The 16,442-nt window shown below is 40.1% G+C and overlaps 1 protein-coding gene across 1 annotated transcript; it reads right to left on the minus strand.

Moving 5' to 3' along the window:
- Positions 1–29: 29 nt before the first annotated feature.
- Positions 30–10,285, minus strand: lysmd2 (LysM domain containing 2). Its single transcript, XM_004066910.3, has 3 exons — positions 9,824–10,285; positions 8,498–8,811; positions 30–660 (listed from the first exon to the last, which is right to left on the minus strand). Exons 1-3 carry the CDS (start codon positions 10,067–10,069, stop codon positions 609–611), a joined length of 612 nt encoding a protein of 203 aa, XP_004066958.1. The 5' UTR covers positions 10,070–10,285; the 3' UTR covers positions 30–608.
- Positions 10,286–16,442: the final 6,157 nt, after the last annotated feature.

Genomic DNA, 16,442 nt, shown 5'->3' on the forward strand with positions numbered 1-16,442 from the left:
AAAAGAAAAGCACACATACACAAGACATCTTTGGGGTTTAAATATAGATTTATTCTCAACAAATAAAACCAACAGAATATTAAAAGCACAATAAGACCTTTGTTAAAGACTTATTACATAAATAATGCATTCACGCGTCAAAAAGGAAAACTAAATAGATCCTTTTTTGCAAAGAAAAGAACAAACTTGAGGTGAATGAGAGCTGTGGAATTGCTCGTGTCGACCCAACTGCCCATCATTGGGGGTGTTTGCTCATACTGATGAGGAAGGCTTGAAAATACTCTTCAATGATCCTGTTCTAGGAGGAGATTTAGAGCATTCGAAGCAGTTAAAGAGCGTCCAGCGGGGTAACCCAGGACTGGCTTGGCGCTGTGACTGAACGTAAGCAGCAGGTGTGATCGGTGCAGCAGCTTCACACGCGTGTGGAGCTGCTGCACACAGCAGAAATGACAAAACACACTCCAATAGTTCCCATTCAATAAATAAGAAGGCAAACAAAACCACTCTGGAACATAGTAAACACAAACCAGATAAAAACATTAACAATGAGGTTGTGGTGTACATAGATGTGTGTGTGTTTATGGGCTACAGGTGAACTGCTTGCTCTTTTACGTCTCCTGGTAGGACGTGTTGGGGGCCGTGTAGCTCTCCTCATTGTTCCTGCAACCACAAAAACAAACAAACTCTTTAACAGCAGCTGGATCATTTCTCCTTCTTAGTTACCAGAGCCAGTTTGGGGCTGTGAATAATAGATGAGGCGAAGTGAACAGCCGTGTGTTTCTGGTTAGGAATGGAGCGCATGCTTCCCATGCCCCCCAAATAAACCAGAAACAGAGATATGAAAAGAATCTTCATTACCAATAGGAAGGAACTAGAATCAGGATGAAACGGTTTGAAATTACAAGTTATTGAAAAAACAAAAGGCAGAACTGCTTATATCGGAATAAAAAAAAACTTCAGATTTGATGATTCTTCAAGAAAACAATTTGAATTTCTCAAAAAAACTCGTTTTTAATTCGAGTAAGAATCAATGAACAAATGCAGGTTAAATCCAGGTTAAATTGACGAATCGAAATAAAAAATAATTGATTTTTTATTGTAAATAGACAACAGTGATTTTGCTCAGAAACATCACTTTTTTAGCCGATTAAACTAAAGCGACATTTTTTATTTTATTATTCTCTTTATCTCATAATTTGACAGATATATTTTATTTTTGCCCTTTTTCTGGGCTTCGAAAAACGATGTTTTAAATCAGAGTTTATGACTTTAGAATGGGTTTAAATCCCGTCAATAACTTGTAATTTTATGCAGACAAATAATAAAGTTAAACAAATGTTATATAATATGACAGGAAGGCATCAAAAAAGTGTATATTTGTCCAATAAAGAGAAAACGAGTGTGTCCCTCTAAGTTTATGGTTTATCACTCAAGTCTGTCCCAAATTTACTTTTTAAGTACATGTCCAAAATAAAAACATTGTGATCATCATCATGTGTACATAAAGTCAGCCAGGCAGGCTGCAGATGTTTGTCCTGACGCACTATGGAAACACGTTTGTGTTTAAAAACATGCTTCCACACATCTAAAGCTCCATGACGCCTGAACGGCCAAGGAAACTCAACACTCATCTCTGCTCTTTGGAAAACTAATCTAAAAAAAAACTAACTGGGTAAACTATGAGTTAATCTTCTGGATTAATCATTTCAGTGGGATTCTCAATAGATTCCAGTGAATCTTCAATAAAAACGATTCCAAAAAAACAGAGATGGACAGAAAAACTGCTTTAACACCAACAAAAACTATAAAAAGCATGATAGCTGCCATGTTGGAAACAATAATCCGAAAAAAAATGAAGTTTGAGCGCTAGAAGCAGACGGACCACCTGCAGAGTGAGTCAGACATCCCTCAACCATCAAAAATGAACGAAAAAAGATGGAAAATCTATTCTTGTAAAAACCTGGTTTTTGTTCTTTTCTAAGAAGTGAAGTTCCACAAATGTCCATTTGTCAAAATGGATTTGAACTGCATTTGTTCCGACTTCTGTGCTACAGACTATTTAATGAGGAACGTCGTGCTGCACGTTAGTTCCCTTTAACATGAGACTGTAGCTTAAAGAGGATCAGTTTGTCAGAGTGAGTCATCAAATTGAACCCATAAAATTTTTTAATTTAGTGTCACAAGAGGAAAAAAACCCACAAAAGTTTGTCAACTAGAAGAGGGTTTTTTTTTTAAACCACTGCAGCTACTGAAGAAATAAACTGCAGTATGTTGACAGAAGTGAGCGAAATCTTCATGCATAATCCTTATCGGCGATTTACAAGTCACTTTTAAAGTCCACATGTTCAATAAAGAAGACAGAAATATGTGACAAACAGGGACGGGGCTGCGGCGCCGCTGCATGTGACAGAGCACGAGGGACCCTTCCATGCAGCACGCCGCCGTTTCTACAAGTTCTGTTGAGGAAACAGAAAGAAATAAAACAGGACTAAATAAATACATATCTCCATTTGGATGCATTGTCGTCTGTGTTTTTTTTTTATGTTTTAACAAGTGCGATGCAGAAATAAAAGGAGAGAAAGGACCGAGTACTGCTCCTATTTGGAACACTTATTTTTCCAACTGTTCATGAGCAAATGCACATAAAAAGACTTTACTGCAAACTCGACAAAGTCCCTGTGTTGCAACAAAAAAAAAACAACAACACACATTTATATACCTGGCTGTTGCATAAACACAGTTTGTGACTGACTGAACCCAGATTCATGATATCTGGAAGAACATCTTTTCCTGTTATTCCCAACTACCCCTGGCTGTAGTCTGTAGACTGGGGTGTGGCCCAACGTGGGCGGTCCCGCCCACGTTGGGCCACACCCCAGTCTACAGACTACAGCCAGGGGCTTCTCTCTGTTCCTGCGGACACTTGTCAAATTTGCAAACTGAGACTGCAATTCAGATCAGCCGTTTGAATTGGGTCTGAAAGAAAAAAAGGGAGCGGCAACAGTTGTACTTATGTGATTACAACACACTTGTGTTTTAGTAACCATCAAACAATTTCAAGGGAGTTTTCACAGCAGAGTTGATGGAAGTTTTGGTCCGTTAGCTCATTGTACGGCTGCTCCCATTGGCCGGAAAATCACGACGGCGAGGAAACGCGTAGCTTTTGACAAACAAACATGGAAGTCTCACATGCAGCGCTTGATGTTGGGAGCGATCAGTGAAAACTTCTGGGAATCCTTTTGAATCGGGCTGCACGATATGAGGAAAACACGCGATTATGCGATATTTATGATCAATATTGCGAGGACGATATGACTTACGGTTTATGAACAAATAGCACAAAGACCAAAAAAACGTCATTTCTCATCACTGCAACAGTTTAAAAATGATACTCCAAATGTGTCTATGTAGGCGGCGAGCATTTTAAATAAAAGCGCTCCCTCAGATTGGTCAGCAACATCAAGGGCTCCATCTGATTGGTCAAAGGCATGAATGGATTTATTTGATTCCAGCTGCCATGATATGCATGTATGTATTAGCAAATTTAAGGTAACTTGAGTTTTTAAGTGCTTTCCACTGTAACACAGTAAAGTCCAGGAGCTCCTTCAACTTTGTTCTATTATTCTATTACTAAGCGATGCTGAAATGCAAATAGAAAACACAGAAATTGCAATCCTAACATTTCTTTTCCTCTTAATCAACAAATTATTTTATATTCCTATGATCAGATCTATCTGTCTGAAGTAAGATGTTAATCTAATCAACCAACACCATAAAAAACATTTTAAAATCAAATAAATGGATTATATTGATACCAAATCTCAATTAGATTGAGGTACAGTGGGTTTATTTTACTATGATGTAAAAACGACAAAGTGCATCACAGCAGACAACACACACACACACACCTTCACACACGTGTGATGTTAGTAAAAACTGATCAGTCCATCATTCCAGTCCAATGTGTGGAAACACTTTGAATTTAGCAGACATGTGACCATACAGTGAGGTAGAATGTTCTAATGTGCCCTTTGGATTATTTTGATGTAGTTAAAACAACAGTGGGCTGTAGTTGATGAAACTAAAATGTAAATGGATTTGACATTCATTTTTGTTTACTTGTTTGTTTGTACACATATTAAATTTACACTTGATTATCTATGAAATTCAAGGAATCTGGAAAACTTCAGCTGCACTGTTCAGTACCAGCTAGGCCTGCACAATATACCGCAAATTTATCGTTATCGCAAGATCAAGCTGTGCAATATGCATATCGCAAAACACAGCAAAAAATGCAATAAATGGTTACCTTAAATGTGCTAAAACAATCTTGTGGCAGCTTAAATTATTTAACAAATCAAATAAATCCCTTTATGCATTTGACCAATCGGATAGAGCCTTTAGCGTTGTTGACCAATCAGATGGAGCCCTTTTATGTTAGATGTTCCCTCCTATGTCAACGAGGGTCATTTGGAGTACAATTCTTAAACTGTTGCAATAAAATGGGAGTGATGTTTTTGGTTGTTTCGCTATTTGTTTATATACCGCGAATTATATCGTTATCGCAATATTAATCCCTCATATCGCATATCGCAAGTTTTCCTCATATCGTGCAGCCCTAGTACCAGCTATTTATCTCTGAGTTAAGGCCCGTACACACCGGGACGAATATTCGCCAGGCGTTATTCGCCAGCGTTTTTCGCCACGTCTTTTGTGTTCACACCCAGGCGATTTTCGCTGACGATGAGCCGAGCGAACATGCAATTTCATTCCCTGACATTAGATGGCGCTTAATGTAAACAGAAATACTCTTGTACACAAGGTGGCGCTGCGCAACTTTACGCTTCTTAAAGTCGCTTTTCCCTCAGAAGAAGAGAGCAAGTATTTACGCGCTTGTCAGAATCATACAAAGAAAACATGAATATTTCAAGCACCAGTAGCTCCAACTGGTGCTTGGTTCGGGGATATTTTAGAATGTCCGTCATTATTTCTTCGCGGCAGTGTAGACGCTACTCGGCGTCCATCTTCTTCCCTGGTATGTGTGCTCAGCAAGGCAGTTTTGTGTTTGAGCGCCCCCAAGTTGTGTTTTACTGTAACTTCAGAAGCTCCAAACACGTGTGCAAAAGCGCCATTCTCATTGGTCGAATAGATTTCGACGCGATGCGTCGGAAAAAAAAAACGGACCCGAGGCGTTTTTTTTTTTTGACGCTTTGACGCGTGGCGTTTTTTCGCGTCGGTGTGCACACTCTCATTGGTGCCCTTTGTTTAGTCAGGAGGCGTTAAACGTCGGCGAAAATCGCCGGCGAAATTCGTCCCGGTGTGAACAGGCCTTCACACTGGTTGAAGTTCTGGATCCATTTTAGGGCAGTGAATCGATCATTCAAAATGAACCAACATTGCCTATGAATCCTATCTGCGACCACAAATTATGATTTGAATTGATCAAATGATTCATTAAACCCCTACTTTCCTTTAGTCTTCATCAGGGTTTTGGGGGATGGACCCCCTACAGATGCTCGCTTTGAGGTGTGGCCCAGGAGAAGACAGCGCGGGGGTGTCAACGCGAAAAGCCCAAGACGTTCCACTTTTGTTTCTCACCTAGGAATCTCAAAACCTTTTTGACTTATGTAAACATGTTTGCGCGGGGGCCTTGACTGTGTTTTTTCTATTTTTTGTAATCTTGTGAGTTAAAACCCAAAGACCCTGATGGTTCTACACAGGTTTCACTGAGCACACTAACAGCAATCTCCTCATCATGCCAGAGTTTTTCTGCTGTCACTCAAGGGTTTTTGACGGACTTTCTCCATGTGCCTTTGTAGTGAACTCACTATACTTCTGAACTTTCAACATGTAAACAAGATTTCCAATAGCATCGACATCTTCTGTATCTGTGTTTTTGTGTGTCTGAGCAAGATTACTTCACTTTTAGTCTTGTTTATACCTAACCAAGTAACTCACACCAGTTCAGCTCGCTGGCGTCTTCTCTCTCTCTCTCGAGCTCATCCGTTTTGATTAACAGAGCAGCTCATTTAACAAATCTGTGCTCTTCAGACAGTTGGTGTCCAACCCTAGGCCTAAAAACCACACAAGCCTGTCTGTTTTCAGGACATCCCCGTCATTTCTACTGCTGACTACTTGGATCCGTCGCTTGTGCCAGCATGAAGCTTCAATTACAGGATTGCTTAGAAAAATGCAGGGCAGTGGCCCTCAAGGTCTAGAGCTGGACCCTTTGATCCAGACAGGGTGTCTATCGATTAACAGAAGTTACATTAAAGGTTTTTAAGGCCTTTTTAAGACCTTCTTAGGGAGAGGTTAAGACCGTGTGCACTAAGAAAATGAAAAAGTCTCCGTTTCTTGCTCTCCACATGCCATTCCATCCCCATCATGCCAATTTTAAATGTCTTTCGGCAAACCGTGCAGTTTGATTTATAAGGATTTCCGCTAACTGGTTTAGCCCACCACAAGTAATCCCTATTTTCATACCATCCCTGCATGAATTTGCACTTTTTTCATTTTCCCGCACCATCGCACACAAGCTCATCACTGAGGTTAAACGACTTATGACCAGTTCACAACCTTATGGCATACTCTATCCTGTACATGTTTAGCTTTTTTAGTGACAGGAAGTCACATTGCGTTGAGAAGGAAAAAAAAACCATTCACCAGAATTTAAGACAATTTAAGGCTTTTAAAGGCCTTATGTTAAGCCTTATAAGACTTTTTAAGGAGACACTGCTAGAAGAAATCAATGGTTGAACTAAAGGTCGTCAATAAATTTGGCAACTTTGGTTGTACGCTTCTTTTTTTTTTTAATTAAATAAATTGCAGGCTTTCAAAATAATAATAAAGAAGAAAAACTATAAAATCGGATGTACAGTCAGGACCATAAATATTTGGACAGAGACACATTCTTTCTTATTTAGTTTCTGTACGTTACCACAGTGAATTTTAAACAACTCAGATGGCATTGAAGTGCAGACTTTCAGCTTTTATTCCATGGGTTGAAAAAAAAGATTGCATAAAAATGTGAAAAACGTAAGCATTTTTTAAAAACAATCCCTTCATTTCATGGGCTGGTAAGCAATTGGACAATTGACTTCCATGACTTGCTTGGGCAGGTGTGGGCAATTCCTTTGTTATGTCGATATGAGTGAAGCAGACACAAGGCCTGGAGTTGATTAGAGGACTCGTGCTTGCATTTTGAAGATTTTACTATGAACAGACAACATGCGGTCAAAGGGGCTCTCCATGCAGGTGAAACGAAACATCATTAAGCTGAGAAAACAGAAATAAAACATGCCAGAAATTGCTACAGTATTAGGAGTGGCAAAATCAACGGTGTGGTACATCCTGAGAAAGAAAGCACTGGTGAACTCAGCAACGCAAAAAGACCTGGACGTCCACGGAAGACAACATTGGTGGATGATCGCAGAATCATTTTCATGGTGAAGAGGAACCCGTTCACAACAGCCAACCAAGTGAACAACATTCTCCAGGAGGTTGGCGTATCAATATCCAAGTCTACCATAAAAAGAAGACTGCATGAAAGCAGATACAGAGGTTACACTACAGATGCAAGCCACTCATAAGCCTCAAGAAAAGGAAGAATAGATTGGACTTTGCTAAAAAGCATCTAAAAAAGCCAGCACAGTTCTGGAAAAACATTCTTTGGACAGGTGAAGCCAAAATCAACCTCTACTAGAATGATGGCAAGAGAAAAGTATGGAGAAGGCGTGGAGAAGCTCATGATCCAAAGCACACTACATCATCAGTAAAACATTGTGGAGGCAGTGTGATGGTCTGGGCGTGCATGGCTACTAGTGGCACTGGGACACTAGTGTTTATTGATGACGTGACACAGGACAGAAGCAGCCCGATGAATTCTGAGGTGTTCAGAGACAAACTGTCTGCACAGATCCAGGTGAATGCAGCCAAACTGATTGGGCGGCGTTTCATAATACAGATGGACAACGACCCTAAACATACAGCCAAAGCAACTCAGGAGTTTATTAAAGCAAAGAAGTGGAATATTCTTGAATGGCCAAGTCAGTCACCTGAACTTAACCCAATTGAGCAGTATTTCACTTGTTGAAGACTAAACTTCAGACAGAAAGGCCCACAAACAAACAGCAACTGAAAGCTGCTGCAGTAAAGGCCTGGCAGAGCATTCAGAAGGAGAAAACCCAGCATCTGGTGATGTCCATGAGTTCAAGACTTCAGGCTGTCATTGCCAACAAAGGGTTTTCAACCAAATATTAGTAATGACCATTTTATTTTCAGTTATTTCATTTGTCCAATTACTTACAAGCCCATGAAATGAAGGGATTGTGTTTAAAAAATGTTTTAGTTTTTCACATTTTTATGCAATCTTTTTGTTTAACCCATGGAATAAAAGCTGAGCGGAAAGCTCCAATGGTGAAGTCAGAGCTGTAACCTCTGAATGCGCAGGTGTGGTGTGGTGTTCTCACAAATGACACAAACAAAAAAAGCCCCTCACCTCACTTCCTCTTCTTTGAGCCGGCGTGCAGCCTGCTTTGACTGTTTAATTTGCAAGTCCAGTCTGTGTAAGAAGTCTTTGGCTGACAGCTCCTCTGGCTGGGGTGGTTTGGACTCCTCCGCAGGAGGTGGGGAAGAAGGCGGCGAGGGTCCCTCGATGTCCTGGCATGCCGTCTCACACTCCCCGTCGGGGGACTCCAGAGACAGTCCGTTGAAAATGGAGCGCTTCTCCGACACCACGGGAATGTTGAGGCTGTTCCTCAAAAAGATGCAGTCGTTATTGAACAGCTTGTTGGCTCTCTTGATCTGCTCCATCTGACATGAGGGCAAGCAAAAACACAAGAATAAAAACACAGACATCCTAATCTGCTTCTTAGTCTAAACAGCATAAAAAAGGCTTTAAAGGCCGACACCAATGAAAATTGTGTTTTTAACATTTTCTTGTGACATTTTCCTCGTGATGGAGGACAAATATGAACAAAGTTTAACCTTAAAATTGCATTTCTGACTATTTCTATACTTAAATTGTGGTAAACCAGGGGCAGACAAAAATAACGTCATTGGAAAAAGACTGTGACATAGAGGCTACAATCAGCAGGTTACAAGCTCTCCGCCCCGCGGGAATCGAACCTGCAATATTACGATCAGAGGTTGGCCCCACTTCCTTCCCCTTTCCTTTCCATCCTTCCCCCATGTTGACTCTAAGCTAAACAAGACGCTTGCAGTAAAATGGAAATAATGTATTAGTGGTTTTTGTAGTTTTGCTTTTCGTTTATGTTTCACAAGTCACATCATTATGATCACAATATTGATTGTATCTCAAACTTTCCTCGTTTCATGCAGCCCCACATTTAAAGCAAGTATGTGCAACTTTTTAGAAGTCTTTTTACAGTGATAAACTCAAACTTATCAGGACAGCTGCATGGATGGACATGTGCAGCATTTGAACTTCGGTGGGCTCCTTTCTGTCTTTAGGGGTGTTGTGTAAGGCCACAGGAACATCACTGACTCTCTATTTGAGTGACGCTGCAGCATCATGTCTGTGAGCTTTGAGTGCTGAGATGACTGACAGCATGTGAAGCACTAGACACCTGGAAGGGGGAACAACTGTAACCCAGCTTCCAGAGCTGACAAGCCAAATGTGGAAACAAACAAAACACTGATGATGCAGTTTGTGGCTTCCAGCCTGGGTCAAAAAACCAGATTTTCAAAAAGTGCCAGAAGAACAAAGTGATGCGACTGTGTCAACAAAATCACACTGCGTTCGTCCGTGTCACTAACTAAAGGGCTGCATTTTTACATGAATTCCACGCACACCCAGCCTTACCGTGACGCCGTATTTGAGAGCAATGCCCTGCAGAGTATCACTGTCTGTAACCCGATGCTCTATGTATTTCTCCCCCAGGGAGGCCGTGACGCTGGCGGTGCTCCCGTACGAGCGGATTTTGGTGCGGGCTAGACTCTGGGACAGTTCGCTGTCAGACTCGGAACCGGACCTGGACCGAGGGAAAATGGGCTGGGCAAATCGTCCTCCCCCATCCCGCATCGGCAGCACGGGTGAGAACTCCGCCATCTTCTCTTGAAATAGATAAAAAGCTCGGCTAAACTCCGGGTTAATGCGCCGGTAGCTTTAGCAACACTAAACTGGTGTTTACATGCAGCAAGGAAGTCCATTCCGGGTCATATTGTGGCCCCCACAACGGCTGACTCGAGGCATGTTTAGGACACACATCTACAGTTCGCTTTTTTTTTTTTGTAGATCCGCTGCGTTGACGTAAAAACGTATGGACGCTGTGACGTCCATAGAACGTATCAATAAATCAATTTCCGGTCAGACCTTTCAATCTATTTTACATGTGTGAGAAAGAAATAAAGAAAATGTGTCCCCCACCCCACCCCACACTTAAAAAAAAAGCTTTGTTATAGGAATATTATGTATGTACATGAAATTACTCTTTATTATGCTTTAAGATCCACCCGCAGTCATTTCTTCTAGTAAATAAAACTATTTCCGGCCACCTTTGTCGACGAATCTTTTAAAACTTTATTGACAATATATTTAAATAACAAAGCAATAAAAAAACAACATAAATATTAGTTGTTACATTTTTTATTTGAGAAATAATAAATAATCCTCTAGAAAATCAGCTGATTCAAACCCAACTTTAATTAATCAAACAAAGCAAAAAAATTAAAATAGTAAAAATACAAAATAAATAGGCAAAAAACTTGCCCACAAACAGACACAAGGGTTGTGTAAGTCACTGAAAGATTAGCATCATCTAGTAAACACAGTTGAGTTATTTTAAATTACATTGACAGTGTATTTGAGATCAGCTAACGGTACCATGGCAAGTTGGCCTAATGCATGAAAATTTTCCTTTTTAAAAAAAAAAAACACAACAAAAATACAAGGAGTTGTATTAAAAAATTCCGAAACTTATTAATGTAGTGTGTTAAATAATAACTAACTAAAAACCAACCTCCATTTTACAGTGGCCTTGAAGAGCAAAATGTGTGTTTGGTTTCTGGAACTTTGTTTTTATTTTTAAAATGTAAAGTTTTTTGGATTTTTTTTTTTGTTTTTACTTTTATAATTGTTGAAATCTTTAAAAAAAATGCGTTGAGTAATTTGTTGATGTGATTTGCACTTCAGGGCCACCGTAGAATTCACATTTTGACTTTAAAATTAACCAGCTGGTGCTAAATTGCATTCTTCACGTTCCTGTCTGTCTTGTATATAATTTCATTAGTTTGGAGTACACATGTGGGCATTTTTACGTACTTGGCTGTCTTTTAAATAGCTATTGGAGTAACACTTCAGTTGAAATCCAACTGCACATAAGGAAACTAAAAGTTTACATAAAGAAAAGCAAAAAAACAGAACTTCTGCACACAGTAGTGTGTTGAATTATTGTGGTTCTCATAATTTTTAAGATTTTATCATTTTAGCAATTAATTTTCTCATATTTTAAACCTAAAATGACATTCCTAAACATCCATAAACTACATGTAGTATATTTAATATACGTGAAATTCACTAAACAGACTATTTATCTACTTATTCACTTGTGTGATAGGCCATGTGCAGCTGAAAAAAATAAAAAGTTTGATATTAATTGTTATCAGAGTTCCAAGTGGAGAGTTTCGCTGCCTGCTGGTGCTACCATCTGTGCATTTTCTATTCTTCATGATAATTCATAATTAAAGTGCTGGTTGTAAGTAGCAGTTATTAAGTATGTAAGTCAGGTTATTTTAATATAACAAATTCTGGTAAACTTTTATAATAGTACTTCTGATCTAGTACAAAGCGTGATTTATTTTATTTTATTACAGAAATACTAAAGCTGCAGGTGCCACTTAGGGATGCACAGACTGTACATGAAATTTGATTCACCAGAGAACAAATGCTGGGGAGCAACAAGTGGATTCATGAAATCTGAGGGAGTTGTTTATGCAACAAGCCTCTCTTGGTTATAAATTGTGCAGAAGTAATCTCCCAGTCTGTCATTTTCTGATGTAAATGAGGTAATTAAATTGGTGTAATAGCACAAAGAGAGACAGATGAGGGAGTTCAAATGTGTTAATTATAAATGATCTTCTCAATAAAAGATGACATCTTTTGAATTAAGTTTCAAATTAACACAACATTCATTTAATATTTGTTCCCAATTTTTTGGTCATGACTCAGTCAGTTCATGGTGCACCAGGTCTGACTGCACTATGAGGTGAAAAGACAAAACTCAACAAAGGAAAAAAATTGCAATGACAACCTGTTCTAAAAATGTATTTTTATCAAGAATCAGGACAGCAGCAGGAGACCAGAAGGGACTGGATTACTTGTGTCGCTGAAATTCTTTCTTCAGTTCCAAAAAACCAATGAAACAAAAAGGGGAAAAGATTGAAAACAACAACTTCTGTTATGGTGTAACCATGACAACAATCTGCTTCTTGATCCAACTTCAGCAGTAGCCCTGTCATCCCTCTCCTCCCATTCCTAGTAGTTTCTGTTCGTTTAGGAATATTTGGAAATATCTTGTTTGATAAAATGCTGTCATTAATTGTATTCCTGACATATATATTCTTTTAATTGACAGTAACCCTCATAGCTCTTTGGATACTCCTTTTTTATTCCTATTTAAATCTTTTCACTAGTGTTCAAAACAGCTGCTAACCTGCATTTTATTGTCTATACAAAGACATTTTTTGATTTCAATATCATGATTTAACATCTCACGCTGCAGGCAGAGTGAATTAGAGAAAATGGCTATTTATTTCATACAGGATAAGATGATCATGTGTTTACAAGATGCGTCACAGTGTTTCGTAATACTTGTGCTATCTTAGATGACCCCACCCTTACATTGATGTGTTCTCCCTACCATGACAAAGGTGGATAAAGGTGGAAAGATTTCATGTAATCCATGGACACCATTGAAGATCACAAATCATTGAAGAAAAAAGGTTCAGAGCACTGTCTAGTGGGTCTAGATGACCCAACTCCCAACGTTAAAGTGCCTAGGATAGCACAAGGCAGAACATCTGTCCTGTACTGTTTTTTTTCCTGCATTACAACCTTCTAAAACAATCTTCCTCCGCTTTTGTCGGTGTTCTACTGAGCCCTGCTGGATCATTGTAGTAATGCATTAGAGACCAGTCTCAAAGATTCAAAGATTTTTATTGTCATTGTATTTCTACAGCCAAATTCTGTTGACACTCAGTCAAAAAGAAGAAGTAAACATCAAAGAATAAAAACCAATATAAGAATATAAAAATCAGAAAATACATTAAGAAGTTTTAAATAAAAATGTCATAATAATAAACAGCTTTATTGCACATTCAGCAGTGTGTTGTACTTAAGGATGTCTGAGATGAATAAGATTTAAGTCAGTGGGAGATGGAAAGCGCACGGGGGGGGGGGGGGGGGGTGATGGAGACTACAGCTCTGGGGAAGAAGCTGCTTCTCAGTCTATTTGTCCTTGTTTTTAAAACCTGGTACCTCTTGCCCGATTGCAGCGGCACAAACAGGGAATGTCCAGGATTGCTGCTGTCCATGCTGATGGCCCGGGCTCTTCTCTTTAGACGCACTGCGTCTATGTCTGGGAGCTCAGCTCCCACAATCCTCTGCGCTGTCTTCCCCACCCAGGTCTCTCCTCTTCTCTGCTGTGCAGCTGCTGTACCACACTGTCCAGCACTGGCAGAGGATGCTCTCCACGGTGCTCCTGTAGAACTGTCTGAGAAGTCCCGGAGCCAGACCCGCCTTCCTCAGCTTCATCAGGAAGAACAACCTCTGATGGGCCCTTTTCACCAGCTTGGAGGGGATCAGTGTCCATGTCAGGTTCTTGGAGATGTGCATGCCAAGAAACCTGACAGAGTTGGTCTGTTCCACCTCCTTCTTGACACTTCACAGAAAATGATTACTGGAGATGGGGCCCTAGAGTTTGGTGGTAAATGACAGAAAAATACAGGGTTAGTAGAATCTGTCACTCGGGATTCATGCCTGTGTCTGACATTTAGAAAGGAGACTGCACTGACTGAGTCAGCCACTGTGATTAGCCATGAAGTATTTGCTGCATATGACGTGAGTCGACCAATCAAAGGCCTGCATCACTGTCAAACTTTAAAGTTGTGTTTATTGAAAGTTATAAGGCTGTGAAAACGTGAAATCAACAAACTAAAACAGTAGCTAAAAGACAAAATTCTAAACTAGAATTTTCTTTTCTTAATCCACACACCATGTACATTTTAATAACCCATCACCACGCTTTGTGTTCACACCAAAAATCTAATAGTCATTTTTTTAAAGATAAAACAAAACAAATGAAAGTGTCCTGTCATATGAATTTAACAGAGCAGGAAATGTTCAGCAAAAGAAAAATTAAAAAAACTCTGAAACAATCATAAACTATCACATTTTGATGCCCCTCATAGTAATAGTAACCACAAATTAAAAATATATATAAAATTACCTTAGAATTCAAATCAACGTATTACAGTAAGACAAAAAATATCAGCAGTGCATGACAGCTCCTTACAAACGTTCTTACTTATTTTGTTTAAAGTAATTATAATCATTTTTTAATAAAGGAATTCCAACTACAAGTGACCATTTACTCCTTCTGAAATATAAAACTGCTGCAAAAATGGTCAATAAAGTTAAGGTACACCACGCTATTACCACTAGAGGGCAGTATGGAGCTAATGGGTTATCCCCCTTATCCACATTCCTCTATTATTAATTAAGACAGTTTATTGCTATTTTAAAGAGAATTAAAAAAGGAAGAAAGACAAAGGGTGATAAAACTACTGAAATAAATGGACTGACAGCTTCAGTGATAATGGTTCTGTATATTTATCTAACTAACAAATACAACTGAAATTCTGATTGGTCAGGGCTCAGATGGAAAAGGAATTTCCTTCTCTCTAAGAAAACTCAAACTAAAAAGACAGTCTGGTATACGATCTTCTACAGGTGTCTGCTCCAAGAATGAGCAGGCAAAGACTGATCGGAATCTGGATTGAGAGATGCAGGAAAACCAAATGGTGGAATTGTTTGGAGTGATCCAGCACCATCTACAACTAAAAACCAAGTTCCATAGTAAGAGTACATGAGGCCATGAAGTAAGTGTCTCCAGTAGACTGTAGTAGGACTTTCTGCCCACAGGACAAGAACCTGACGATGTAGAAGAGCCTTATGTTCAGCGATGAGCCCAGTTTCTGCCTACAAGGGTTGAATGACGGTACCAAAATATATTAAAAAAAAAGACCCACAGAACCCCGTGTGATTGCACCAACACCTTCTGGGGGGCAGCATCAGAATCAGAATCAGAATCTTTTATTATCATTCTGCAGAGCACAATGAAATTTTTTCCAGCAACTCTCGATATAAAAAAGGTAGAATAAAATAAAATAAGAATAAGGAGCTATATAAGGCATAAATACTTAAATACTGTACAGTAGAGTGGGGTGAATATTGCACGAGTGGGTATTCCACATTAGAATGGATATTGCACATACAGCATGAATATTGCACACAGTTTAAAATAGAGTCAGAGCATTGTCAGCTGTGTGCTGACAGGGGTTAGTGGGTTATGTTAAGTCTGGGGGGAGGGGGCGGTTTCGTTGACCCAGTTGTGTGATGTGGGGGGGGGGGGGGGGGGGATGGACCTCACTGCTCTTGGGAATAAGCTGTTCCTCAGTCTGTTTGTGTGAGTTCTGATGCTCCTGTATCTCTTCCCAGAGGGAAGAGGTACAAACAGGTTATGTCCTGGGTGGGTGGGGTCTGCAGCAATACGACCAGCCTTCCGTCGGACCCGGCTGTCATACACTGAGTCGAGTTGTGGGAGAGGTCCTCCCACAATCTCCTGTGCGGTTTTCACCACCCGGGCCAAGTCCTTCCTGTCTTGAGCGGTGCAGCTCCCGTACCACACCGTAGCACTCAGACAGAGGATGCTCTCTATGGTTGCCTTGTAGAAGTTCCCCAGAAGTTGTGATGAAAGTCCAGTCCTTTTAAGCTTCCTGAGAAAGAAGAGTCTCTGCTGAGCCTTCTTCACCAGGTGGGATGTGTGCAGCGACCAGGTGAGGTCAGATGTGATGTGGATTCCCAGGAACTTGATGTGGTCCACCCGCTCCACTTCCTCCCCGTTAATGAGGAGGGGGGTGTGTGCCACCTTTCTAGTCCTTCTAAAATCCACAATGATCTCTTTGGTCTTGGAGGTGTTCAGGATGAGGTTGTTGTCAGCACACCATCCTGTCAGGTGCTGAACTTCCTCTCTGTAGTGAGTCTCATCATTGTTGGATATGAGACCCACTACGGTGGTGTCGTCGGCGAACTTTAAAACCAGATTTGTGGAATGAATAGCGGAGCAGTCGTGGGTGAACAGAGTGAAGAGGGCGGGGCTGAGGACACACCCCTGTGGTGTTCCTGTGCTCAGGATCAGAGTGGA

The sequence above is a fragment of the Oryzias latipes genome, chromosome 3, assembly GCF_002234675.1.
Source record: "Oryzias latipes chromosome 3, ASM223467v1".
Lineage (NCBI taxonomy): Eukaryota > Metazoa > Chordata > Actinopteri > Beloniformes > Adrianichthyidae > Oryzias > Oryzias latipes.

Bases quoted from the DNA above. Each gene is read 5' to 3' on its own strand.
- lysmd2 (XM_004066910.3), bottom strand. From the start codon at position 10,069: ATGGCGGAGTTCTCACCCGTGCTGCCGATGCGGGATGGGGGAGGACGA. The intron at 8,812-9,823 runs GTAAGGCTGGGT...CCCTCATGTCAG, and splicing joins CTCTCAAATACGGCGTCACG to ATGGAGCAGATCAAGAGAGC. The intron at 661-8,497 runs GTGAGGGGCTTT...TTGTGGTTGCAG, and splicing joins CTCAAAGAAGAGGAAGTGAG to GAACAATGAGGAGAGCTACA.